General features: G+C 45.9%; 1 protein-coding gene across 2 annotated transcripts in view; it reads right to left on the reverse strand.

The window, feature by feature from the left end:
* Nucleotides 1-15,534: 15,534 nt before the first annotated feature.
* The window catches only part of Pdpn (podoplanin), a 33,937-nt gene continuing 22,000 nt past the window's right edge, over nucleotides 15,535-27,471 (reverse strand). Inside the window, exons 2-6 of one of the 2 annotated variants that reach the window (NM_019358.3) lie at nucleotides 24,925-25,061; nucleotides 22,581-22,719; nucleotides 19,094-19,132; nucleotides 17,590-17,701; nucleotides 15,535-16,659 (exon numbers count right to left, since the gene is read on the reverse strand). In NM_019358.3, coding sequence (NP_062231.2) covers nucleotides 16,653-16,659; nucleotides 17,590-17,701; nucleotides 19,094-19,132; nucleotides 22,581-22,719; nucleotides 24,925-25,061 — 434 coding nt within the window. In that variant the 3' untranslated portion in view covers nucleotides 15,535-16,652. The remainder of the gene's footprint in view (nucleotides 16,660-17,589; nucleotides 17,702-19,093; nucleotides 19,133-22,580; nucleotides 22,720-24,924; nucleotides 25,062-27,471) is intronic. The other variant, NM_001429771.1, reaches the window with a different exon arrangement.

Consider the following 27,471-nt stretch of genomic DNA (forward strand, 5'->3'; position numbering starts at 1 on the left):
AGTTGGTGCTCTAAACCACTGAGCCATCTCTCCAGCCCCCGGTTCTGTGTCTTATTTATCCGTTTGTCCACCGACAGTTTTCCTCACTGACTCCTTATCTTAGCTATTGTGAGGAGGGTTTGCAATAAACCTGGGGCTACAAACTTCTCTTCCCATAGCAAGTTAATATTCTTTGGAGTTATTGTTCTGTTGCTTTGAGGAGACACCATGACCAAAGCATTTAATTGGGGGCTGGCTTACAGGTTCAGAGGATTCGTCCGTTATCATCATGGCAGAGAGCATGACAGCAGGTAGGCATGCTGAAGAAATTGTTGAGAACTCACTTTTGATCCACAGGGTGCAAGCCAAAAAGAGAGACTGAGCCTAGCATGGGCTTTTTTTTTTTCCCTCCCCGGAGCTGGGCCGAACCCAGGGCCTTGCGCTTCCTAGGCAAGCGCTCTACCACTGAGCTAAATCCCCAAACCCGCTAGCATGGGCTTTTGAAACCTCCATTCTTTTTTTTTTTTTTTTTTTTTTTTTGGTTCTTTTTTTCGGAGCTGGGGACTGAACCCAGAAACCTCCATTCTTATCCCCAGTATAGTGGCTATTCCTGGTTGTCAACTTAACTATATCTGGAATGAACTTCAATCCGGAATTGAAAGGCTCACCTTTGATCCTGATCTTGAGGCTGGGAGATACAAGTTTCTGACCTGGATCTTGGTGTGGAGATCTTTGAGGCAAAATGGCTATGAATCCCAGAAGCTTAAGGCAAGGAGATCTTTGAGTTCAAGGTCATCTGGGACAAAGCAAGTCCCAGATCCAGGCTTGGTGGTACACACCTTTAGTCTGGGACACACCTTCTGCTGGATATTTACATAAGGACATTGAAGAAGACATTTTTCGCCTGCCTGCCTTGTGAGCAGGGACTTGTGGGACTGCATTGCTGGGGAGTTGGACTACAGACTGTAAGTCATCAACCAATTTTCTTACTATATAGAGACTACCCGTTAAGTTCTGTGACTCTAGAGAACCCTGACCAAGACACCCAGTGACAGATCTCCTCCAACAGGGCCACACCTCCTCCAGCAAGGCCACGCCCCCTGATCCTTCCCAAACAGTTCCACTCACCAGGAGCCAGACATTCAAATACATGAGACTGTTGGGGTCATTATCCTTCAAATCACCACAGAGGTATACTCAGTAATGAAGCTGTTGAGGACACTGTAGTACTAGCTTCATTTTTAAAAAAGAATCCCCATGTTTCCCAAATATCTAAATTTTTTTGATGAAATTATACAATGCCAGGGGGAAATGTGTGAATTTGTGATCGAGTAGTACAGATTTTTCTGTCTGTTTGGAGACAGCAGGATCTCACATCTCAGGATTTCCTTCAGTTAATCGCCAGCTACTCTTTCCCTCGGCCCCAGAAGCACTAGGATGACAGACATAAGCCACCAACATTTATAAGAATAAGATTCTGGTGACAACCTGACCGCCACCAATAGAGAAATGGTTGACTGACATGACAGAGCCATGGGACAGAGACTCAGAGGGAAAGCAAAATACATTTCTGCACATAGGCATTAAAAAGAAACGCTATAGATGATACACAGTTGACACAAATCATTTGAGCAGCTGGCGGAGAAGTGGCTCAGAGAGCCCATGGCAGCAGTGTGAGCAGTAAGATCCTGAGTGCTCACGGCTGGGTATTTGCCTCATTTGGAAATGGTCTGGTGGGAGGTCTTTAATTGTGTAACCAATCAGCTGACTAGGTATTTGTAATTGGCTAAGCTACCACCCCTGCTAAGTCAGTTACTAGAAACACCTCTGTGCTCTGGTGTTACAGGAGAGATCTGGGTCTTAAAACCACCCCAGGCTGACCTTTCTGTAGGAAGCCAATGGAAGTGTTAGTCAATGAATTTCCATAGAAAGAAATTTCTACCCACAAGATGTATGTATAGTGTAGCAGAGAGAAGGAGAAAGAAACAAGGCATGGTGGCACATGCCTATAATCATAGCACTTGGGAGGCAGAGGCAGGAAGATCTCTGAGTTCAAGGACAGCCTGGTCTACAGAGGGAGTTCAAGGACAGCCAGGGCTACACGGAGAAACCCTCAAAAAAAAAAAAAAAAAAAGGAGAAAGGATGTGGATACCCACACTCAAATACAGAAAAACAGTTTTCATTCATACTTTCCAAAGGAAACAAGAAATGCAGACCAGAGGAAGGACCAGGAGAAGGAAATGAGATCTTTCTGAGTTGTCTCTTGCTGTGAAGCTTTGTCTTTGGAATTGCTTAAATATTTTATACATTCAAAAAAATTTTTTTCGAAGTAAGTTAAAAGGGCGAGAAGGAAGCATGGCCTGAAATCTGAAAAGAAGTCAAAACAAGTACTAAATTATGTATCAAACTGGTGCTGTTCTCTCAAGATAAAAGACTTATTCCAAGTTACTGATCCAGCGTTCAGAGCGGAAGGCATCACAGGTCAAAAGGGAGCAGCAAAGAAAGCAGAGGCCTCCCCCAGCGCCCCCCCCCCCCACCAGCAGTTGCCTCCCCCAGCAGCCTTTTTATGAACACCAGGGCTGATGTTTGCGGTCACTGTGCACACACAGGAGCCTCCTAAGTTATTACGGCAATTAAAGTAATAGAAATCAGGAATTTAGTGTCACAAAAACAAAGCCTCGCAGACATAATGCTGAAGTGACATAGTCAGACCTCGTTCGGTTTGAAGAGGAAACGTTACTGGGAAGTTTTGATGCCTTTCCTATTTTGAAAACTATGTGATTTCTAAGTCAGTCTATGGAAGCAATAAGGACGCAGTGACAATGAACCTAACCTCAGTCAAGCAAACCAGAGCACCTAGAGACAGGCTGAGGGTGCTTTGTTATTCTCGGCTGCTTGTTATTCCAAAAAGCTGAAAGACCAGCTTCAGTCACCAGCACCCAGAAGGCAGCTTATGTAACTCCAGTTCTGGGAGGCCCCCTGCCGGCCTTGGTGACACTGTATATAGATTCTGACTCTCACAAACACACATAAAATGAAAGTAAATAAGTTCCCCCCCCCCCCTTGAATCAGAATAAACCCCAAAGACAAAGAGGTAGTATCAGAAACCCAGCCTGCGGGGCTCCCTTGACCCATGAAAAACAGACTGAACATCCAAAATGGCTGAAACTGGTCAGGGTGGTACATGCCTGTAACAGCAGCATTAAGTGGTGGAGGCAGAGGGCTGGGGATTTAGCTCAGTGGTAGAGCGCTTACCTAGGAAGCGCAAGGCCCTGGGTTCAGTCCCCAGCTCCGAAAAAGAGAACCAAAAAAAAAAAAAAAAAAAAAAAAAGTGGTGGAGGCAGGAGGGTCAGAAATCCAAGATTGTAACTTCATAAGGTATAGAGCAAGTTCAAGGCCAAAGTAGGTTACACGCGATCCCTTATCTCTCTCAGAAAAACATGGAGGACCTGGAGAGATGGCTTCATGGTTAAGACCACTCGCTGTTCTTGCAGAAGACCCAGGTTCATTCCCCTGTACCTACATGGGGTCTCACATCTGTCTCTAATTCTCAGGATCCTATGCCCTCTTCTGTCCTCCACAGGCACTGCACGTACGCAGCACACTCACGTGCGTGCAGGCAAACACTCACACACGTACGATTTTTAAAAGTGAAAGATGACTATAATTGCTGAATCCATATGTGAGTTTCAATGGATTTATAATAATCAAGGTGTAATGAAAAGACGCAGGAAGAAAAAAATGAAGGGAAAAAGAAAAACAACAACTCAGGAAAACCATATTAAGCACGTCCCCTGAGGGTGGCCCGAATACCAGATCCTGACTGGATAGTTAAAGGGAGTGAACGAAAGAAGACCCTCCTGTTCCAATGAAAACTGCCATTGTCAAATGTCCCTATTGCAGAGGGACAGCCTGACATCACAGGAGAATCCCACCTGACAGAGCTGTAAGAGAAACAAAATCATTTCCTCAGATTAAGCTGATGCAGAGATAAATAGTAATAGTAAAAAGAAATGATTGGGGGTTGGGGATTTAGCTCAGTGGTAGAGCACTTGCCTAGCAAGCGCCAGGCCCTGGGTTTGGTCCTCAGCTCCGGGGGGGTGGGGGGGAGAAATGATTGATGATGATGATGATGGTGGTGGTGGTGGTGGTGATGATAATAATAACAACCGGTTTTAGCAGGTCTGCATGTGGTGATGTCTGAATGGGTGAGGTGCAGGCAGAAGAATGAGAATTCTGAGGCTGGCTTCGGTTACACAGAGCTTTCGAAGACAGTCTGAGCTACATAAGAATCTGCCAGGGAGGGGTTGGGGATTTAGCTCAGTGGTAGAGCGCTTGCTTAGCAAGCTCAAGGCCCTGGGTTCGGTCCTCAGCTCCGGGAAAAAAAAAAAAAAAGAATCTGCCAGGGAAAACAAAAAGTAAACAAACAAAAGAACCAGAGAAACTAAAACAAAGAGAAGAGAGAGAAAGTGACTTCTTCAAGGGAGAGAGAGAGACAGAGACAGAGACAGAGACAGAGAGAGAGACAGAGACACAGAGAGTCAGAGAGACAGAAAGACAGGGAGACAGACAAAAAGAAAGAGAAATAGGCAAACAGACAGACAAACAGCGACAGAGAGAGGAACAGAGAGACAGAAGGAGAAAGAGACAGAGAGAGACACAGAGAGAGAAGTTGAAATTTTCACTGGAGTAATCATACTGCCTTTTCCTGACCTGAGTGAGCCTAGCTTCACTCCACGCGAATGGACCTCCGGATGAGACGAAATGGAAACGGACACATAAACAGGACGTGTGTTTGTGCAAAGGGGGGATTGAGTTTATATGTCACCCAGTTTAAGTAGAAACGAGGGACAAGAAAACAATATAAATGACTCCGGAACAAAATGGCAAAGGAAGACAATGAATGCGACAGCAAGGGAGATTGACCCAGTTTCTAAAACGAGTCAGGGGTGAACTAAAAAGCAAGGGTTTGAGACAAAGGTGGGGAACATTGGGGAGGGGAGCCCTAAAACCACAGACTCCCAGTAAAGCAACCAGGGCTGAAGTATGAGTGAGTGTGCATGGGCTACTCGGCTCCTTTTTACTTAGAGTGTTAAAAGAGTGTGTGTGTGTGTGTGTGTGTGTGTGTGTGTGTGTGTGTGTGTGTGTGTGTGTTTGCGTAGGCACACAGCACACATGGGCATTTGAACGCAGTACCCACTAAAGTCGGATGCATTGGATAACCCGGAGAGGGAATTATAGATGGTTGCTAGCCGTGGATGTGACGTGACCCCAGACACCCTACAGAAGCCCCACGTGTTCCCTAACTGCTAAGCCATCTCTCCAAAGCCCCCTCACGCAGGAACTTTAAAGTTAGATGTGACGGTGAAAACCAGCTGATACGATGATAATACTGACACTAGGCGGCCACCAGGGGGAGGTAGTGGGAGGGAAGTGGGAGGTGGAGCCGGGAGGTAGACCGAAGTCTCTGATGGAATCCAATCGGAAGAGACCCAGGGCGATTGTCAGTCGCTACTGCAGGGGAGGTCTGGGAGCTGACAGCTCAGCCACACCAGCGTGTCCTTAACTTCTGTCACTTCCAAGAAGTGCTGGCAATAAAATCTAGTGGCTCATTTTCAAAGGTGCCTCCGCCCAACTTAGGTCCAGCAGTAAACAGAAAGCACAGGACTTCTGCCGACACTTGCTTATCTGACTATTCCCTTCTCACCCCAAATCGAAAGTCCCCCTCCCCACCCCCAAAGTCGAGAGTAGTCTGGCTTGCTTTGCAAGAGCACTCATGGAACAGACTTTAAAACAAAACAAGATATCAACTGTAGAGATGAACTGCGCTTGGTTTTTGTTTGTTTGTTTGTTTTTGTTTTGTTTGTGTTTTTTTTTTTTTTGTTTTAGAAAAAAGACAAAGACGAGTAAGAGAGAGAAATATGAGACATAAATGGCTGGAAGATTGTACCCTCCTGGTTGTTCAGAAAGGGAGGAAGGACCATGCCACCAGGGTTAGAAAGACCGCATTGTACCTCAGGCACCATACCTGCCGTTCTAGGCTGATACCCGACTGGGTCAGGTCGAAAATAAACTGCTTCACTCTGTCTAACTTTGAGACTCCAGAGCTCTTACTATGAAGTGAGGGTCTTCGTTTCCCACAAAGGCTTCCTGGATGTAGAGGGTTAGGAACACAGACAAACCCCACCCCTGTGTTCTTGCTAGGACATGGGTAGCTCTGAACGAGTCTTTCTTCTAGGATCGGGGGTCGGGGGGTGCTTATAAATCCACAATGCGTGGTATTGAGTTTCACAGAGAGGTGAGCTTAGTCACACAGAATTAACTCAGCTTTTGGGGACAATGATAGCAGAGTCAAAGAGGCAGGAAGGGGAATTCCGTATGTCGTAAATGTACTACGCTGTCTTAGTTACTTTCTTGTGGCTAAGATACGAAGCAACTTAAGGGAGAAAGGTCTTATTTTGGATTACAGTTCCTGAAAAATAGAGTGCACCACAGCATGTAAGACATGATAGTGGGATCAGAAGGCACGGTGGCAGCAGCTGAAGGCTGCTTGGTTGGTTTCACTGCATCTGAACTCGCAGGAAGCAGAAAGTTTGCAGGAGGTAGGGAAGGGCTATAAAGCCTCGAGACCCACTAAGGCTCCTCCTCGTAGAGGCTCCGCCATCTTCCCAAACAGCACTACCAGCTAGGGACCTAGTATTCAAACATGTGAGTAGTGGGGGAGGGGGAGTTTGTAGTCAAACTATATTGTATATAGCTTGATGTCCTTCAGTGTCAACTTGGTTCCGGACATGGCACCGTTGGGAAAGTTACTTGTCCTGCACCTGTGCCTTCATAAATAGATGAGTGAGTTATCACTAGAGTGGATTTGTCACACAATCAAACTCTCTCTGGCAAGACTGCTGTTTCCACTCCTACTGTCCTTTACCGTGTTACAATGTAGCAGGGAGACCACCCAAGATGCTGGCATGATGCTTTCGAACTTTCTGCTCTCCATGACCATGGGCCAAATGAACCTCTGTTCTTCTTCTTCTTCTTCTTCTTCTTCTTCTTCTTCTTCTTCTTCTTCTTCTTCTTCTTCTTCTTCTTCTTCTTCTTCTTCTTCTTCTTCTTCTTCTTCTTTATCTTTATTAACTTGAGTATTTCTTATTTACATTTTGATTGTTATTCCCCTTCCCAGTTTCCGGGCCAACATCCCTCTAACCCCTCCCCCTCTGTTCTTTTTAAATTACCGAGTTTGGAGTATCCAGTGATAGTAATAGCAAAACAAGACAAAAACAAAAAACAGAAAGAGATCTAGGGTCCCTGTCAGACTCATAGGGATGTGCTGGAAAGCTCAGTGCCCAGGGGACCCTGTCTTCTCTTGGATACAGTGAGAATGAGACACACTGTTAGTTCCTGTATTTAGTAGGTTAATCCTGGGGACAGGTGAATATAATCTTTTGTGTCAAAAAAAGGCAATTAAATAAGATGAGGCTCTTTTATGTGTGCATGTGTGCCTGTGTGTGTGTGTGTGTGTGTGTGTGTGTGTGTTGATATGCCTGCATGTATGTGCACAAGTATTCATGCGTGTGTCTGTGCATGTGTATGTGTGCACATCTGTGCACATGTGCATGGAGGTCAGAAGACAAACCCCAGTGTTACTCCTCAGGGACTTTTTCCCCCTTTTCCTTTGAGATAGGGTTTCTCATTGGTCTAGAACTTTACCATGTTAGGCTAAGCTAGGTGGTCAGTAAGCTATGCACATCTGTCTGTCTCTGCTTCCTTTCAAGGCTCAAATTACACCCATCTCCACTGGGCCTAGCTCTACCTGGGTTCTGGGAATCGAACTCAGGCCCTCAGTGTTACAAGGCAAACACTTTACCCACTGAGTCATCCCTACAGCCCCAATTAAGATTCCTGACAGGAAGCCCTTAGCCTGGGTTATCTAAGTGGGCCCTAAGTGCAGGCATCTGCAGTCCAGGAAGGGAGATGTGGAGGAGCTTGGGGACATACACACATAGGGGACAAGCACATGAGGGACAGGAAAAGGTCAATTTAAGGCAGGTTGGAAAGTGGGGCAACAGAGCCATAGGTTGGAACACCAGCAATAGCCAGACACCAATGGAGGCAAAAGCCTCCTTGGGCCACCCAGGAAACAGCAACACTGTTGAGTTCAGATGTGTGGGCTCTGGAGCTGTTGTTTCAGGCTACCTATCTGCCTTTTTGTTGCAGTGGCTATAGAAAATCAATATGGGAGTTTACGCTCCATCTAGGGAAAGGATATTACACACGTAAGCACAGAGAAAGCCACAAGTGCACAGTAGTGACAGTGACTGAATAAGCAGGGTGTGTGGATGCCTCGTCAGTAGGTGGCAATGGAGAGGACTTTGAGGGAATGATACTGAGAGGCAGGAGAACCAGAGGCTAAGAGCTAGGAGTGCCAATGGTTGCAGCCTAGAGATTTACCCTGTGCCATACACACTGTCTACCTGTTCTAGGTGTGGTCTCCTAAGGTCAACTGTGACCGAGTTTCTTTTTAAATTAATTTTTTTAAAAGATTTATTTATTTATTTCATGTGAGTACACTGTCACTGTCTTCAGACACACCAGAAGAGGGCATCAGATCCCATTACAGATGGTTGTGAGCCACCATGTGGTTGCTGGGAATTGAACTCAGGACCTTTGGCAGAGCAATCAGTGTTCTTAACCGCTGAGCCATCTCTCCAGCTCATATGACCGCATTTCTATTTGGCAGGCAGGAAGTGTGCTATACATGCTCCTCTCTACCTACTCTTCCTTTAGCAGGATCCATGGCAGCCTAGTGAGGGCAGGCTCCTGGCAACAGACAGCAGGAGTCTGAGGACAGAGGAGAGGACAGAGGAGAGGAAGGCAGCAAGGTTAGCTTCTCCAGAGCCATTTTGCTGGTGATGCTGTCTTTGCATCCTTTGATTTGCTTTGGTTTTTCTTTTTTTTTTTTTTCTTTCTGCCACTTAAGGGATTAAAAGGAGGGAAGAAACTTGAGCACAGAAGGCAACAAACTCTTAAAAGCGAGAAAGCGGGGTTGGGGATTTAGCTCAGCAGTAGAGCGCTGGCCTAGCGAAAGCAAGGCCCTGGGTTTGGTCCCCAGCTCCGGGGGGGGGGGGGGGGAAGCGAGAAAGCACTCATGCACACCCACACAGATGGACAGACTTCCCACAAGTGGACAGAGGATTCAGAACCCAAAGCCAAGAGTTTCTGGAGCAGCAGTTCTCAACCTGTGGGTCTCGACCCCCCCACAGAGGTCTCGTATCCTGCATAGCAGATACTTATATTACAAAATTACAGTTGTGAAGTAGCCCGTGGAAATCATTTTATGTTGGGGGGGGGTGTGTGTCACCACAACATGAATTGTATTAAAGGTTTGTGGCCTTAGGAAGGTTGAGAACCACCTTGCTAGAGGGCTTGGGTCTTTTAAGTGACTTCTGGTACAAGGTAGGTCTCCCTCTTATTTTGGATTGGTTAATTTATACAAAGAAGGGCGATCTGATAGGGCTGAAGTTTTATGCAAACTGAGACTTGTCCCTGACTGACCTTGGGCTAGTGGGGCCAGTCAGGAGGAAGGGGAGCCCTCCCAGTGGCACTTTGGAATGAAGAAGAAGCTGGGAGGTTTCTTTGTTTACACTTAGCCTCTTTCTAGGTCTGCCTGTCTGGGTGCTACTGGCAAACTCTGTTGCCTGGGGCCAGTCAACAAACAGCCACACATTAAACTGCTCAGGGATTTTCGAATGAACAATGCCCTTAGACCTGAGAAACTTGCCATGTTAGCCACAGACCCAAAGGACAATGGGTTCCACGCTCTTTGATTAGAACAATGCCTTCTCATCACTGACACCTTAAGGACTCACCTGACCAGCAGCCAAGACACTCAGGCAGTGTCTGTTGAGGCCTTGCAGAGTAGAAGTTGGGGTTTTATTTATGTCAGAATGTTTCTTAGCTTGAATCGTGTATTCAAATTAAACTCTGAGCAGGGAGGGTGTTTTAAGGTTAGTAAAGAGACAAGTATAGAAGTTAGGGCAGTTTGCATTTCAATACCCATTTCTGGGTTGGCTTATTGTTCAAGGCCGTAAGTCTTTCAACAGGAATTATCCGCCAGTGACAAATTCGAATAACAGTTGGTAAGACCATTAACATCTGTCCATCACAAAGGAAGTACAACGCCTGCCTCCTATTGTTTGGAAGCATCAGGTGAACGGCTCAAGGTCAGAGGTGAAGCGGTTAGGGTTGCTTTCTGTCTGGGATGAGCTGGACGGGAGTGGGGAAGCTTCCTCCCTCGAGAGTGGGTTACTCACAGGGGTGTTAACTTCCCAGGGCAGCTGTGACAAGTGTCAACAGGTCGGAGGGTGGAAACAACAGGAGTTTATTCTCCCCCATTTCCGGGAGGGTTCCCACCGGCAATCAAGAGTGAGCAGAGCTAGGGCTCTGGGGAAGTGGTCCAGCCTTCTCTAGCTTCTGGTGGCTCTAGGATAGTTACTTAGTGGTAGCCTTCATATTTTCCTGGAATGGGATGTCTTTGTCACTATTCTCTTTATATTTTGAGATGGGTCCCCTGACGAACCTGGAGCCATCGCTGGCTTTACCAATGCCCGCTACTATGAGTGCTGTATTACATCATTTCCACCCCCCTTCTCTTTCCTCTCCTACTCCTCCTGTGCCCCGTCTTTCAAATTCATGACTTCTTCCATAATTATTATCGTTACATTTATACTCACAACCTAGAGACTCTGTTCGTCATTGCTTGTTTGTACATTTCTTTAGGGTTAGTCACTCGGGAGTAGACAACCTGTCAGGGGACTCATCTCCGGGGGAGCATCTTTCTGTGAAAATACAGATAAATATTTAGAGCGCAGCGAATGAATGTATTGATTTGGGAAAATGACTGTTGGGGTAAAAATCTCAGCTCTCGTCTGGACAAACCACACCACGTCATCATGGTTCCACGCGGAGAGGTTTAATGGAAGGACAAGACAAGGGAGAGGGATGGGAGAGAGAAGAGGAGAAGAGGAGAGGAGTAGAGGCCGGCCATGAGCTCATGAAGGGAAGGGGGAAAGGGGATGGGGGGAGAGAGGATGAAAGGGGAAGAAAAGAAGAGCAGGAGTAAGAGAGTGAGGAGGGGGGGCAAGCAGCCCCTTTTATAGCGTCAGGCACGCCTGGCTGTTGCCAGGTAACTGTGGGGGTGGAGCTTAGACAGTGTTAACAAAGGCAGAATTTCCCCGCTTAGTGTCTATGACCTCTGTATGCATGGGTAGTTGTAGGTTTACAGTACCAGGCATGAACTTGCTCCCAGTGAGCGGTTAAATTCAATTAGACGGCTGTTTGCTACACCTAAAACATGGGTGTCCTGCTGCACAATGGTAGATATCCCGCAAGCCCAGTCATTGCTGATTTGTAAGTCTTACAGCTGGGAGACTCACTGTCTTCTCCCTTGTGCCAGGGAGCATGCTTGGCACTTTCTGATTGGCCCGAAAGATGGCCTCCAAAAGGAGTCTTCCAGGTCAGTTCCAGTTCCATGCCTCCGTGTCCTGGGTGTGGAGTGTGTGGTTCCTTTAACATTTTTAAATGAAGGGAGACAGCCAAGAGCAACGTCAACGTCTTGTTCTGTTTTAGGAGTCTCTTGAACCACCTTGACCAACAATATGAAAGAAGGTTTTCCATGCCTGGCACACAAGTACATACACCACACATTCACAAAGATACACACACACACAACCCTGCAAAACAAAAGAAAATCACGGGGTTGGGGATTTAGCTCAGTGGTAGAGCGCTTGCCTAGGAAGCACAAGGCCCTGGGTTCGGTCCCCAGCTCCGAAAAAAAGAACCAAAAAAAAAAAAGAAAAGAAAATCGCCCCTGTTTTTGATAAGTTATCTTACACTTTAAAAGCAAATGCAGTCCTTCAATTTCAACAATTTGTATTTATGTTCGATTACCAGCTCCAAATACATTTTTATGGAATGTGGATGAGACATCCCTATCATTTTTTGAAAAGAAATAATAAGCATGTTTCTTCCAGGTACTTTGATACAGAAATGAAGTCACACAGATATTCACCCAACAGGAATAGATGGGGAGGGAAAAGAGACCTTTATGAAGTTATTGGAAATCCAATTAATTCAGACCCTAAGAACAAGGCTACAGGGTTGGAGAGATGGCTCAGTGGATAAGAGCGTCTTAATCTGCTCCTCCAGAGGTCCTGAGTTCAAATCCCAGCAACCACATGGTGGCTCACAACCATCTGTAATGAGATCTGGTGCCCTCTTCTGGTGTGTCTGAAGACAGTGACAGTGTACTCACATGAAATAAATTTAAAATTTTTTTTTAAAAATTTAAAAAAATGAAACCAGATTGTGCCAACCTCTAACTACCACTCACAAACTGATTAAAATGGGTGAAGTGATTTTCTAACTAAAGGTTATAAGAAAGATATCAGATGATATCTATGCAGCTCACAACCACACAGCCGTAACTGCGGCTCCCACGGATCCAACACTCTCTTCAGGTTTCTGCATATACCTGAATACATGCTCACAGCCATTCACACACTTAAAAATAAAATCTAAAACAATAATAATTTATTAAATAGACTCACATTTGTTTCTTTGTGGGCAACAAAATCCTGCTCTCTAAAAACATAAAATGTCTTTAACTATGGGTATCCTGTTTAGATTTTAAAATGTAGAAACAACCTAGATGTCCAGCAACAGGGGGTGGGGGAGAAGATCACAAATGGTGCCATAGCCATGATCTAATAATCCTCCACACCAGCTGCTGGGACGCACCTGGGTTATTTGCCTCAGCAAAGGTGAGACCCATAGGCAGAATGTGGCTAGAGGAAGCAAGTCGCAGAGAAAGATCCCGTGTCTAGGCTCTCACACATTGTGCAGGTGCTCTCTCTCCCACTGAACTACTTCTCAGTTATACTATTTTCTACCTCGATTGTGGATACACAGATGTAGAGTAAGGATAGAAGAAAAACATGTGCATTGCTCAAGGTGACATCCAATTGAAGTTAGTCCTAGATCCAGAGCCACACGGCTTTCATTCCAGTGTTGTATGTGTGTGTGGGATACAGGTGGTGAAATCCCTACCCAGTTACTTTATAACCATTGGGGCAATTTTGTAATGTGGTGGTGTATGTTTGGAAAGATGTCCTACGAAGGAAATCACTGGTATAGGGCAATTCAGATTGGAGGTGGGATGGGAACATTTAACTTTGCAATCATGGTGAGCTTCTACATTGAAGATCTGACCAGGAAAGAGGACAGAAGTCAAGACAGGAGCTTGTGGAGCAGGGAGCAGGGAGCTAAGAGGGGCAACTGATCTACGGTCTCAGAATAGAGCTCAGCCAGGCTGGCCTCGAACTCATGTCCCTCCCTGCCTCAGCTTTCTGAGTTCAGGAGTCTAGGTGCACAATCAAAGAAGGCTTAGGTTAACACAGCAGTACCAGGGAACATCATTGCCACCACCCCAGAAGTCTGGGGCAGAGGAGGAGACAAAGCCATTCCTAAACATCCCACACCCTTGGCAGTCTGTCTCCCTGGGGGTGTTCATAATGGAAGACACTTGTGCTCTAGATGAAGGGGGGGGTACTTTCCCTTTGAGGCTGTGAGGTTAGATGTGGATAGTCTTTAGTTAGACAAGGGAAGTTTTCTGCAGGATCTGGAAGTAGTTACAAATGAGCCCCAAAGATTAAATGGGGCTCTAAGGAGTTGCATCTATAATAAATGGATGGACTGAAATCACAGTCTTCTCTAAGGAATCAGGAACCCAGGATTTCTGATGTCTAGCAAATTCAACAGCCCCCAAAACTGAATAAAATCTGAAGAGAGGTTGAGCATTCCCAATTTTGAAGCCTGAAATGTTTAAAGGGGCTGGGGAGAGGCCGGAGGGATAGCTAGAGGTTAAGAGCACTGGCTATTCTTCCAGAGATGGCAGGTTCAATTCCCAGCGCCCCCCCCCCCCCCCATGGTAGCTCACAGCTGTCTGGAACTACAGTTCTAGGGGATCTTACACCCTCTTACAGGCAAAACCACCAATGCACATGAAAGGAAAAGAAAATATTTAGAGTTGACATGATGCTCAGTCCCAGATTTGCATGCCACAGGTCTCCCGAGTTTTAGACTAGGGATGTTCAACTGGAGACCATAAAACATCCCACATTATAATGTCTGAGCCAGGCACAATGCCTAGACTCTCAGAACTGGGGATGCTGAGGAAGAAGAACTGTAAGTTCAAGGGCAGTCTAGGTTATGGGATAAGAACCTATCCTAAGTGGCTGGAGAGATGGCTCAGTAGTAAGGAGCCCTGGCTGCTCTTCCAGTGGAACTGGGTTTAATCCCAACACCAGCACAGCAGCTCACAACTGTCCATACTTCTAGTTCTAGATCTCATTCCCTCTTCTGACCTCCACAAGCTCCAGGCACATACGCAGCTCAGACATATATGCTGGCAAAATGCGGATACACACGGAAATAATACTTATTTTCTTAAAAGTCTTTTATATTATTTTTTTTATCTGAAAGCAACCCCAACTTTCCCTGAAGAAGTCTGAATAACGGTCCTGGGTATTTCAGAGAGAAGGGAAACACTATCTACACTTCTTTTATTGGTTTAAATTTTTATTTACCACTGTGTGCATATGAGTATGAATGGTAGTCTGAGGAATCAGTTCTCTCCTTGTCTTCCGGGTTCCGGGGAGAGTACTCAGGTCCTCAGACTTGTGTAGAATGTGACTTTACACACCAAGCCATCGCACCAGCCATCTGTACTTATTTTCAAAGAGGTAAGTGGTAACTTCTGCCAACACTCAACCTTTACCCATGAGCACAGGCTCAGAGAAGGGCAGCAGTATCACAGAATCCCAGCAGAGCAGCAGGGACAGGTGATGGACAGAGAGAGGGTACAGCCCCTGACTACGGCAGTCTCCATGGAGGGAGAATGAGTGGGAATTGAGTTCTGGATGGAGGCACGGCTCCCAGGCCTGCAAACTCCTGCCTTCTTTCACCTCCTGTTCTTGAGCTGAGCTCTGAACCCAAAGTCAGGTTCGTAGGAAAGTGTTAAGGGCCAGGTAAAATTGCTCCATCCCATGGCTTCTCCTCATTGGCCAAGGCAAGACCTTGCTAACCCTGAGACCAGAGAGGACAAAAGACCCAAGATGACAGTTGATTTTCATTCTATTCTGTCCTTGGCCTTGGCTTCTCTACTTTAGCAGAGGTTTGGTAACAGCTGTGGTCCATTTTCCCCACCCTGGGTTTGAACTTCCTGTGACCATGGATACTTCTCTCTCCATTAAGTCAACAGGCAGCTACATTTAAAAGATATATTCTTAGCCAGGCATGATGACACACACCTTTAGTCCCACTGCTAAGGAGGTATGTACACAGGTCTCAGTTTGAGGCTGGCTAGCTTAGTCTACAAAACTAATATATATATATATATATATATATATATATATGATATAATATATGACATTATAATAATATATATCACCAGAAGTGACATCTAAAGTTGACAGACGTGTCAAATGTTGGACTCATGATTGTACACAATCATATTTTATTTGAAAAGATGTCTACACTGTATTGAGTACCAACACAGGTAACCAAGACACTACAGCTCTTGTGCCAGCAACACCGAGTCCTCATGGGAAGATGTGGTATGTCACGAAGACCGGAAATTAACATCAAACCTTTCCATCCACCACCTAGAAGCAGTTAAGAACATACAAGATTATTTTTTTCTCCGTCTTTCCTGGGAAGCAGAAGGCAGGTGCTAGAAACTGGTTGGTCTCATTTCCTACGCTAAAGCAGGCACAGGAGTCACTTCCACTTAAGGACTGAGTTTCGTTCTTGGTTCGACAGCGGCTGAGGCTCTGGCATTTTGTGACATCCAACAAACTTTCTGAGCATCTGGGATGAGGTCTCCATCGTCCAGAAAGAAGCGGTTGATCTGAAGGCTTGAGGCCTAGGGAGGTGAGGACATGGTTCCTCAACTTGGGCTTTCCATCACCAGGGGGAGTGGAGTAGACAGACCTCTGGGTCATTGAGTCATCTGAGGCTTAGAGAGGGTTTGGAGGCTTGTAAAAAGCAAGGTATCTTCCGGGAACTGAAGGCAGTGGATGCTTCTGAAAAGGTATAATGAAGCTCCCTGAGGGGCTGCCTATCACGCCTGATTTTGGGTTTATACTTTCAATGCACTGATTCAGACCCCACTAGGCTGGAATATGTATGCATCAACTGCATTTGCAGGTTGGCAACTGCAAAAAGACCCGTGCCTCTGTGAGGTAACATTTCCAAATTCTTTTGCCTCTTAACAGACTGGGACTGGCCCGGAAGAACCAACCCATGGTTACAGTTGATAAAGCTGATGATACTGTCTCGGTTTTTGCACCATTTTTCTATGCATGTGGTCCTCAATCATAACATTTATATTAAAAAATTTGATTTCCAAAGGCAGATGGTTCGAGGGGCCAGTGGCTTGTCCCGTATCTTTCCTTTGGTACTGCTGGCAAGTGGAGGGGTCACCATGGCTGTGAGAGGGGTGGGTGGGCATTCCATGGGTCATCTTCCTCCACAGGAAGAGGATGGGGAACAGGGCAAGGTGGAAGCTCTCTTATTTTCAGATGTGTTGGGAGAACAACCAGTTCTGTTTGGCTCTTTAGGGCCTGTGAAAGTAAAGAACATAGTTACTGCTTGGACTGCGGTTGGGACTAGTCACTCCCTTTCCCACCGTCAATTAATCCTATTGTCCTTTTCTCTAGCTTCAGTCCCGGAACTTTGTGCCCTTTCCCCCCAGATATTCCCCTCCACACCTTACGTAGCCAGGGTCAGGACCCCAGACATTTCCGAACACGATGCATGGACAACTGCATGACAGTGTACCTCCCAGTCATAGATGACACATCCTCTCCCCTCCCGGACTGTCTTTCTCTGGCTTTCCTCCGGTCCTGAGTTGGAACATTCTAAATTCTAAAGGAAGCTTAACCAGGAGGATATAATGACCTCCGTGGTGGAGGGATTAGGTGTCAGGGAAGGATCTAAATGCAAAACATGCATGCCTGCCCCCCATGCACACAGTGTAGGTCCTCATCAGAACAGGGGCAGTGTGATGGGTGCTATTGATGGCAGAGGGAACAAGGAGATTAAGAAACAAGTTAAGGGGTTGGGGATTTAGCTCAGTGGTAGAGCGCTTGCCTAGGAAGCGCAAGGCCCTGGGTTCGGTCCCCAGCTCCGAAAAAAAAGAAAAAAGAAAAAAAAAAAAAAGAAACAAGTTAAAACTTGGGATTTTTCTTTCAAATTTGTGCAGTTGGAAAATTAAGACGAGAGATCAGATCTGCTCAGACCTCAAAGCATGTTTTGTTTCAGAAACTTGTAAAGCCAGGGCTGACATCCATCCCAGAAGCCGTCAGAGGCCGTGCCATGGGCTTCTGAAGAGGACCGTGTGCAGAGGCTGACATCCATCCCAGATGACGTCAGAGGCCGTGCCATGGGCTTCTGAAGAGGACCGTGGGCAGAGGCTTCCGCGCATGCAAAGGTTTGGGCGGTGGCAGAATTGCCTACATTCCCACGTCACAGGGGGATGAGAGGCTACTTACGAGAACCTTCCAGAAATCTTCCTCATAACCACAATGATGATCCCTCCAATGAAGCCAATGGCTAACAAGACGCCAATTATGATTCCGACCAGGGTCACTACAGCCAAGCCATCTGAATAGACCGGGAAAGAAGCATGAGTCCCAGGAATAGACAGATGTGCCAAACCACACGTCATAAGCAAGGAACAGAACTGCCGTGCTGGTCTCGGCAGGGAACGGTCCCCCGCTTGTCTCCCGAGTCCAGAGGAGTCAAGTGTGGAAGCACTGAACCATTTTTCTCTGCTTGGTACCAGAGAGCAAACCCAGGCCTCGTCGAGCACAGTACCACCAAGCCAAGTCCCGGCCGAATCCCATCTCTTTTTTTATTTATTTATATGAGTACACTGTAGCTGTCTTCGGACACGCCAGAAGAGGGCATCAGATCTCATTACATGATGGTTGTGAGCCACCATGTGGTTGCTGGGATTTGAACTCAGGACCTCTGGAAGAGCAGTCAGTGCTCTTAACCGCTGAGCCATCTCTCCAGCCCCCTAATCCCATCTTGTGAATCAAAAGGTTTCTGAGTCTCTAGATTTATCGCACATAACACACTGGCTTCATTGTTGATGGGCAATGCTTCTTTATGGCTTCCATGACAAAAGCCCCTGAAAAGCCAGAAGGAACATACTTCGACATAGTAAAGTATGTTTCATACATAAAAAAAAAAAAAATGCATGAAAACTTACGGCCAACATTAAGTGGGAAAACATCATATGTCCATAACAAAGAACAAAGATTCCAGCATATTCAATATAATAGAGTAATTGTGATATGTTATTCCTCACAGCTGTCCATACTAAGTGTGGTGTCGGGGGAGGGGGAAGAGTGTGTGTGTGTGTGTGTGTGTGTGTGTGTGTGTGTGTGCGCGCGCGCGCGCGCATGCGCATGTGTGCACACAAATACATATTTATGTAGTGCTGGGTTCCCATACTAAACTAACAGAGTTAAAAGTTAACTATGCTGCCAGCCCAATTTCTTTTCAAATACACAGATTTTCCTTTTTTTCCCTTAATAATTAGAAAGATGAAGGTGCTAGGCCTATCAGAGAAGTCAGCCTGGGAAAACTTAAGACTGTCTCAAAGTAAAAAGTTAGACGTGGGCTGGGGACGTTGCTTAGTGGTTGAGCATTGGCTTAAGCATGCATAAGGTCCTGGGTTCAATTCCCACTACTTCAGAAAGGTGGGGAGGGAGGCAATTAGAAAGGAAGAGAGAGGGGTTGGGGATTTAGCTCAGTGGTAGAGCGCTTGCCTAGGAAGCGCAAGGCCCTGGGTTCGGTCCCCAGCTCCGGAAAAAAAAGAACCAAAAAAAAAAAAAAAAAAAAAAGAAAGAAAGAAAGGAAGGAAGAAAAGATGTTCCATTCTGTTTATTGTTTGACTGAGATCCTAGAAAGAATGGAATAAAAAAAAAAAACCTCAAAGACGCTCTCTTTTTATCTCCCAAAGGAATATATCAACCTCTCATTTACCTTTCTTATCTGTGGTCTGCGTTTCACCGCCTGCGTTATCTGGAAAGAGGGAGATGGGACATCAGAATCATTAGGATTTAATGACTATAATTTAACAGTTGGCAGATAAATTTACCTTAAGTGGAATGTAGCAAACACCGGCAATGAGGGTAATTTCCTCAACAAACCTGATGGGAGTTTAGAAGGCAGCCCCGACAGACTGCTGTCTTTGTATCTATTGTCCTCAATTTGCTACTTCCCACCTACAGGCTTTCACTGCTTTTGTATCCGTAGGATTTTGCCTTATCTTATTCTCAGAGTCAAGGACACTGAGTCCCAGAGCTGGGAGATAAAGGGTTGGGAAACTTGTCGGCGAAAAGAGATAGCGAAAGAATCCAGGTGTGGCTGCCTCACCTTTTTATCAAGATCCTAGAAAACACGGAATGATAAGGTTCATCTGAGCACTTTCCCAGCAGGCTTCAAATTTAGGAAGAGGTAACCTGGGCTGCCCTCCTGCTACCTACTCCATTCTTCTTTGATGGTCAGACCTATACATCTTGAGGCAGTAGCCAGCCCTGCTAAGGCCTAGTGATAACTGGTCCCTTGAGACTTCAATTCTGTTCTTGAGGGTTTCCTCTTGCATTCGGGTCGAGCAGCAACACACACCCTCTCCACTTTGAGTTCTTTCCTCCCAGTGTTAAGATTACAGGTGTGGGGCTGGAGAGATGGCTCAGTGGTTAAGAGCACCGACTGCTCTTCCTGAGGCCCTGAGTTCAAATCCCAGCAACCACATGGCGGCTCACAACCATCTGTAATGAGATCTGATGCCCTCTTCTGGTGTGTCTGAAGACAGCTACAGTGTACTCATATATATATGATAAATAAATAAAACATTTTTTAAAAAAAAGATTACAGGTGTGCACCCCCATACTCAACTTTTAAGATTTAGTTTTGGTTGTGAGCCTAGCCTTTAACAGATGAGCCACCTCTCCAGCCCACATTTATTTATTTATTTGATTGTTTGTTTATTTGGTGTGTTTGTATGTGAGAGAGAGAGGGAGAGGGGAAAGGAGAGAGAGGGAGAGAGAGGAAGGGAGAGGGAGAGAGAGGGAGAGAGAGCGTGTGTTTATGTGCACCTTGAGCCTGCGGAAGATATCTGATCTCCTAGAACTGGAGTGACAGGTGATTGTTAGCTGCTATGTGGTTGCCAGGAGCTGATTCCAGACCCCTGCAAAGAACAGGAAGTGTTCTTAGCCACGGAGCCAAGCTTCCAACACCTAAGAGCAATAGCAGGAAATGCTCGGTGAAAGGCTACTTTTTTCTGCTAGTTACACGCTGAATCATGATAGAAACGAGAAATCCTCTACGATTTCGAAACGTGTCGTAACACCCCTCCTTCTTTTGGTCCGCCTCGGTTCCACCTCGTGTTTAATGTTAGCGTTTTCCTAACAGCTTGCAGCAAGCTTTTCATCCATTTCAAAGCGCTTTACAGGGTGTGACTCAGTGGTAGACAGAGCGGTTGCCTAGCTGTGAGGAAGGGGCTGGATTAGATCCAGAGCACCCCAAAATACCCAATCAATCAACGGAACAGACAGAGCCCCTACCCGACTTGGCTTTGTGTTTTGTTTTGAGACAGGACTTCACTGTGTCGCCCTGGCTTGTCTAGAGCTCACTCTGTAGACCAAGCAGCCTCTGCCTCCTGATTGCTGAGATTGACGGTGTGTCCTACCGTGCCTGGCCACCACAAATCCTTTTAAGTGTGCAGTGCAGTGAGATTATATTTAATCATGGACAGTCATCACCTCCATCCGTTGACTGAGCTCTTTTTATGTGTGTGTGTATCACGGCTTGAACCCAGGACCTTGGTAGGCAAGCATCTGTCAGAGCCAAATTCTCAACCCCTTCTCATCGTGTAAAAATTAAACATACTACACAACAACTCTCCATTTACCCCCTCCTACACTGCTAGGGGCCACCGTTCCAATGTCTGTGTCCATTGGCTTCAGCACTTTTGGTGCTTCAAGCAAGTAGATTTCATACCACACTGTCCTTTGTGTCCGACTGAACTGCCTCGCATGTATTGTAACATGTGTCAGCGTTCCTTTCTCTTTTAAAGCTAAGTAACATTCCACCATGCGAAGACATTACATCTTTCACCTGTTTGTGAGCCCCGCTGCTTCCAAGTGTTAAATATTGCGGACAGTGATTTGTACATATGTACAAATGTGGAAGTTTTTTTTGTTCTTGAAACAGCATCTCATGTAGCCCCGTGTGGCTATTTTATAAGATAAAGTGTTACTATGTAGCCGGGGCTAGCCTCTAACTAATAATCTTTGTGCCTTAGAATATGAGCCATTATGGCCATGTAACTACCAAACCTGGATCTAAAACCAATTTTTAAGGCTTTAGAAATGCTATAGAGGGGCTGGAAAAATGAACTAGTGATTAGATGTGCTGGCTGCTCTTCCAGGGGAACTGGGTTCAATTCCCGGCACCTCCATGGCAGCTTGAAGCTGTCTGTAACTTGCTTTCCAGGAAATCCAGCACCTTCACATAAAGGTATATGTAGGCAGCAAATACCAGTGCACGTCAAATAAAAACAAATCATAACAAAAGAAGAAGTGTTGAGCTCTTAAGGCCAGACTGGCACCTGGACATGAGGTACACATTAAGTAACACAACATTCAGTCAGGCACAGTAGCCTATGTAATCACAGCACTTAAAATGTAGAAGTAGTATGATTCGGGGTTCAAGGACAGCCTCAGCTACAAAAGTCAGTACAGGTTGTAGGCACCAGCCTGGTTGATACACACAATCCAAGGTCCTGCTGAGTCTGACTTATAATAGCCATAATGTAAAATGGGAAACTTTAGTGTAGAATTGCTGCTCCAGTGTCAACACAAGGTTTGTTTAAAAAAAAGTTTTTTTTTTTTTTTTTTTTACTTATTCATTTATTGTATGTGGGTATTGTGCTGTGGTGCCCTGCAAGAGACAATTTCTAGGCCTTAGTTTCTTGCCTCTAACCATGTATGTTTCAGGGACTGTCAAGGTTGGCAGCAAGCCTCTTTCTTTACCTGCTGACCTACTGAGCCATATGACCCGTCTTATGCAAGATGTTTTTCCTTTTCAAATATTTATTTTACGTTTGTTATGTGAGGCACCCTCAGAAGACAGAGGCATTGTGAGATGCTGGGAACTGAATGAATTCTGAAAGTATTCATGGGCTTGTCCAGTAAGCTATCCATCTCTCCAGCACCAACACAAGGTTCTTAACAGAAGGGTATAATACAAGGGGAGCCATCGACTGGCCCGTGTGTGTAGGGAGTTACTACTAGTTATCAGTCACAGTTAAGAGATATTTCCAGAAAGCCAATAAACTAACTTGACACAGTTACACCGGATTCTGGACCCACCACACAAAGTCTGGTGAGGGATTCATTTTCTTAGTCCCTCAGTCCCTTTGACTCTTCTGCTCATGAGGTTCGTGGGTTATATAAAACGGACCCACCTCTATTGGAGTGAGTTGTTTTCTTGTCCGTGGAGTGGCTGGTCACCGCTTTGACAGTGGTTGTACTCTCATGTTCTTTGTGATCGTGGTCGGAGGTTCCTGAGGTCGGCAGTTCCTCAATGGGAGGCTGTGTTGGTACCTGTCAGAAGTGAGGCGAGAAAGAGAGAAGATAAATTCTGAAGGTTTAAAATGTACACTGCCTGTCTTCCCTCGGGAAAGATTTTAGGGTAGCACACACCCAAAAGAACCCACATAAATTCCAGGTAGAACCAAAACCAAACCAAACCATAACGGAGTGGAGATGGGGAACAAAACCAGGTTCAATCCAGAAATCAATCTTAAATGTTACGATAAATCTTAAATGAAGAAGGCACGGAGACGGGTTGGGGATTTAGCTCAGTGGTAGAGCGCTTGCTTAGCAAGCGCAAGGCCCTGGGTTCGGTCCCCAGCTCCGGAAAAAAAAAGAAAAAAAAAAAAAAAAAGAAGAAAATCAAAAAAGAAGGCACGGAGACTTCTTGTCCCCTAATTCTTTAAAAAACACTGCTCACAGGGGGCTGACAAGCTCAACTCCCACCCACGTGGCCCAGATCCAGGGCTCTGAGTTTGCGTATCCCCAAATCTGTATCATCTGCAAATGGTTAGAATGCATGGAAGGGCCAGTCCCACCGATCCAAAGTTGCAGGATCTCCGTGACACAGGGCAATTAACCAGACAATCAGGAGGAGCCCCGATGAGGATCCAATACGGACGGTGTCACAGAAGCCAGAGACGTTGAACCACACCGATGACTCATTGCAACAAACACCAGCAAGTGAGGAAGATGTGTGGACAGAGGGATGTACCTTGGGGCACACTGTGATACATTACAGCTTCCACAATGACATGTTTTCTATGCTGTGTTTTGTTTATTTTGTTTGGGGGAGGTTGCAAGGGAAGAGGGCAGGTATTAGGGAACAGTAAGATAATTGTGACTGGGGTGCATGATGTGAAACTCACAAAGGATCAATACATTTAAAAAAAAAAAAACCCTCTCAGAACAACTTGGCGGAAAGATGTGTCACTGTCACTGACAACTTACTTTGTACCCGGCCCTTTAAATCCATTCTCAATGCCAAGGGCAACTTTATGAAGTAAATTCCATGAAGAACTGAAGAGCTTTCACGGTGTGCCAGAACTCACAGCCATTCCACGGCAGCGGAGGACTACGAAGAGGTTCTGGTTTTAAGTATCAATGTATGCAGGGGTTGAGGTGGGCATATGTGAATGTGTGTTTGTTGTTCTCTGACATAGGTCTCTCACTGGCCTGGCCCTTGCCAATTAGGCTAGGCTAGCTGGCCAACACACCCCAGGGACCCAGAGGCCTCCCCAGAGTCAGGACAGCCCCCAGATATCATCACGTCTGGCTTTTGGAGAGTGAACTCAGGTAGGTCCTCATGCTCGCAAGGCATCCATGTTACCGAGAGCCATTTCCCCAGCCCAGTGGTGGCTTTTAAACCTTTTCATTGTTCATCACAGAGGATGGAGCAAGTGATTTGAATGAAGAGGTTGGGGGTTGGGTAGAGCGCTTGCCTAGGAAGCGCAAGGCCAAAAAAAAAAAAAAAGAAGAGGTTGGGCAGGAACTGGCTTGGGGCTTTCCTACCCTTTTCGGATGAAGGTATCTCCCCTCCTCAGGGCCCTACCAAAGTTCCCTGAATTCAGTCCTTTTTAGTTCATTTGTTTGTTTTATTTGGCAGAATCTTGCTCTGTAGCCCAGGCTGTCCTGGAACTCACTGCATAGACCAGGCTATAGGAATTATTTTACTATTTGCTATTATAGTTGCCACATCGTAGAGTTCGTATTTACACACATCTGCCTCCTGGATACTGGAATAACAGGTGTAATTACCTGCCCTGCCCCAGCTCAAGTTTGCAAACAACGCCAAGCTGGTTTCTTACTACTTTGAGAAGATGTAGTCTTTTTTAATTAATTAATTAATTAATTTTATATAAGTACATTGTCACTGTCCTCAGACACACTAGAAGAGGGCACCAGATCCCGTTACAGATGGTTATGAGCCACCATGTGGTTGCTGGAAACTGAACTTAGGACCTCTGGAAGAGCAGCCAGTGCTCTTAACCACTGAGCCATCTGCCTCTCCAGCCCACAAGAAGATGTGGTCTATTGCTCTCAAATAGTTTGTGCCAACAAACTAGCTCCCTGTCCCTGGATGAGACCTGTGTCACTGTTATGAGTCATATTACCATTTCTTTGTATGGAGCTGTTTTCTTACATAAACATACATCATACCCAGGTATGTGACAGGTAAGGTTTTGGAGCCAATGACCTCTCTCCCTAGACACTCACCAGAGGCGCCTTGGCAGTTGACTTATCCAGTTCTCCTGTAGTGTCCGTGGTTTCTATTCTGTCTTCTAGACCTGGGTTCACCATGTCATCTCCTGGACCCGGGGTCACAAGATCATCTTCTAGCGCACCGATGGCCCCTGAGAAAGAAAGTCCAGTCAGAGATGCAGTATGTAAATGTGTGCCTTTCCCTGTTTAGTAGAGACAGTGTCTTCCGGACAACAGACAGAGTATTGTATAGACCAGGAAAACCCTGTAGAATCATTTGAACAGTTTTCTATATATAACACCTGGGGTCCATGCTCTGTCCAAACCTACAGCGTCCAATAAAATGATCATCTGTTTGCTTTTTACTCTCACAGACTCAGGCCTAGGGTTATAGCCTAGCACGTGCTAGGTATGCCCAAGGCACTAGTCTTATTTCCCAGCATCAAAACATTAACCAGTTAAAAACAAACAAACAAACAAACAAACAAACAAACAAACAAACAGGCTGGCAAGATGGCCGAGAAGGGTAAAGGTGCTTTTGCTGCCAAACCTGATAATTCAAGCTCAAACCTGGGATCCAAATGGTGGAAGAAAACCAACGTGTGCAAATTGTCCTCGGATGGGCACATACTTGTCTGCCATGACAGGACACATTCCCCCAACCCCCCCCCCCCCATAAATACATAAAGTGTAATAAAAATTAAAACTACAACAACAAGCCAAATCTTCATTACTATTTGGGATTTCTGCTCACTTGGATAACTAAGACTGCTGACTCACTGACCTCGTAAGATTCATTTCAACTTCTTCTTTGAGATAGGCAGGGCCCCTCTACATAGCCCTGGCTGTTCTGTTACTCACTGTGGAGATCAGGCTGTCCTTGGACTCGCTTGTATCTGACTCCTGAGGGCTGGGATTAAAGGTGGGCACCACCATGTTACATATGGAGTATGGAGCCAGCAGGACAGACACTTAAAGGTGTCGAGATGCAACAGATGCTTAGTGCCAAAAGCTAAACTTATTTGATCCATGGGGCTGGAGAGATGGCTCAGTGGTTAAGAGCACTGACTGCTCTTCCAGAGGTCCTGAGTTCAATTCCCAGCAACCACATGGTGGCTCACAACCATCTGTAATGAGATCTGATGCCCTCTTCTGCTGTGTCTGAAGACAGGGACAGTGTACTCAAATATAATAAATCAATAATTAAAAAAAAATTTGATCCAACTGCCCTTGCTTGTGTGTGTGTGTGTGTGCGTGCGCACGCGTGTGTGAGCCCATGCTCCCACATGTAGGTATGTATGGGCTATGGTGCATAGAGTTCAGAAGACAATCTCAGGTGTCATTTTGGATAGAGATGGCCTCCAGAGACTCATGTGCTTGAATGCTGAGCTCATATGGAGTGGTACTATTAGGAGGCGTGGCCTTGTTGGAATAAGCGTAGCCTTGTTGGAGGAAGTGTGTCATTGTGGTTTTTGTGGGCTTTGAGGTTCCCCGTGCTCAAGCTATGCCCAGTGTGGTGGTATACACTCTCCTTCTGCTATCTGTGGATTGAGATGGAGATGCTCCAACACCATGTCTGTCTGTCCGCTGCCATGCTTCCTGCCATGACAGTGGGCTAAACTGTAAGCCGGACTCGATTAAGTGCCGCCCTTCTTATAGGAGTTGTCACGGTCATAGTGTCTCTTCGCAGCAATTAAACCCTAAGTAAGATATCAGTTCTCCGCTGCCATCTTGTTAGGGACAGAGTCTCTTACTGTTTGCCACAAGGTAGCTGGCTTGTGCACTGTGGATTTTCCTGTCCCCACACCGCCACCTCTCAGTGGACGCACTAGAGCCACGGGTGTTCACTCTGGATTGCATCTGCTTTCTGTGGGTTCTGGGCTTTAAACTTAGGTCCTCATGCTTGGATGACAGGTGAGTTAGTTAGTGTCAACCCCGGTATAAACTGGAGCCACCTAGAAAAAACGGGATCTTAATGGTAAAGTGCCTCAGGCTCTCATCTGTCTCCCCAGATCCCGCTAGAAATCGAATCTCCTTCACATTCATTAAGTCGACAGTGTTTGAAGCGGAGGCCTTGGAAAGGTAATGAGAACTGAATGAGGTCACCAGGAGGGGGTCACCAGGAAGTGACTGGTGGGTTAGTAAGAGAAGGGTAGATCTGAACTGACGCATGCACTCTTCCTGCGACATCACATCTTCTTTCGGCAAAACTATGCAGTTACAAAGGCATTGGCTGAAACGGCGCCATGCTCTAGAACTTTCCAGCCTCCGGAGCCACAAGGGGTCTAAAGATCTATGCTTCTAAATGACATGGTCTTGGGTATTTTGCTACAGCAATGGAAAATGGATGGCCTCAAACAGTGAGAGAGGAGTTGACAAGTGTCCCCCGCTCTGCTGCCTCTGGCTTTCCATACCAGGGCATCTGCTCTTACTTAACTCGCGTAATCCTTTTCACGAGTTACAAATCTTGACTCACTGGCTGTGAGCTTCCTCCCGAGACTGGAACAGCAATGGAAACACCATGCCTAAATGTTGTTTCAAAAGAAGCGCAGGCATCGGTGG

The sequence above is a fragment of the Rattus norvegicus genome, chromosome 5 (assembly GCF_021556685.1).
Source record: "Rattus norvegicus strain SHRSP/BbbUtx chromosome 5, alternate assembly SHRSP_T2T, whole genome shotgun sequence".
NCBI lineage: Eukaryota > Metazoa > Chordata > Mammalia > Rodentia > Muridae > Rattus > Rattus norvegicus.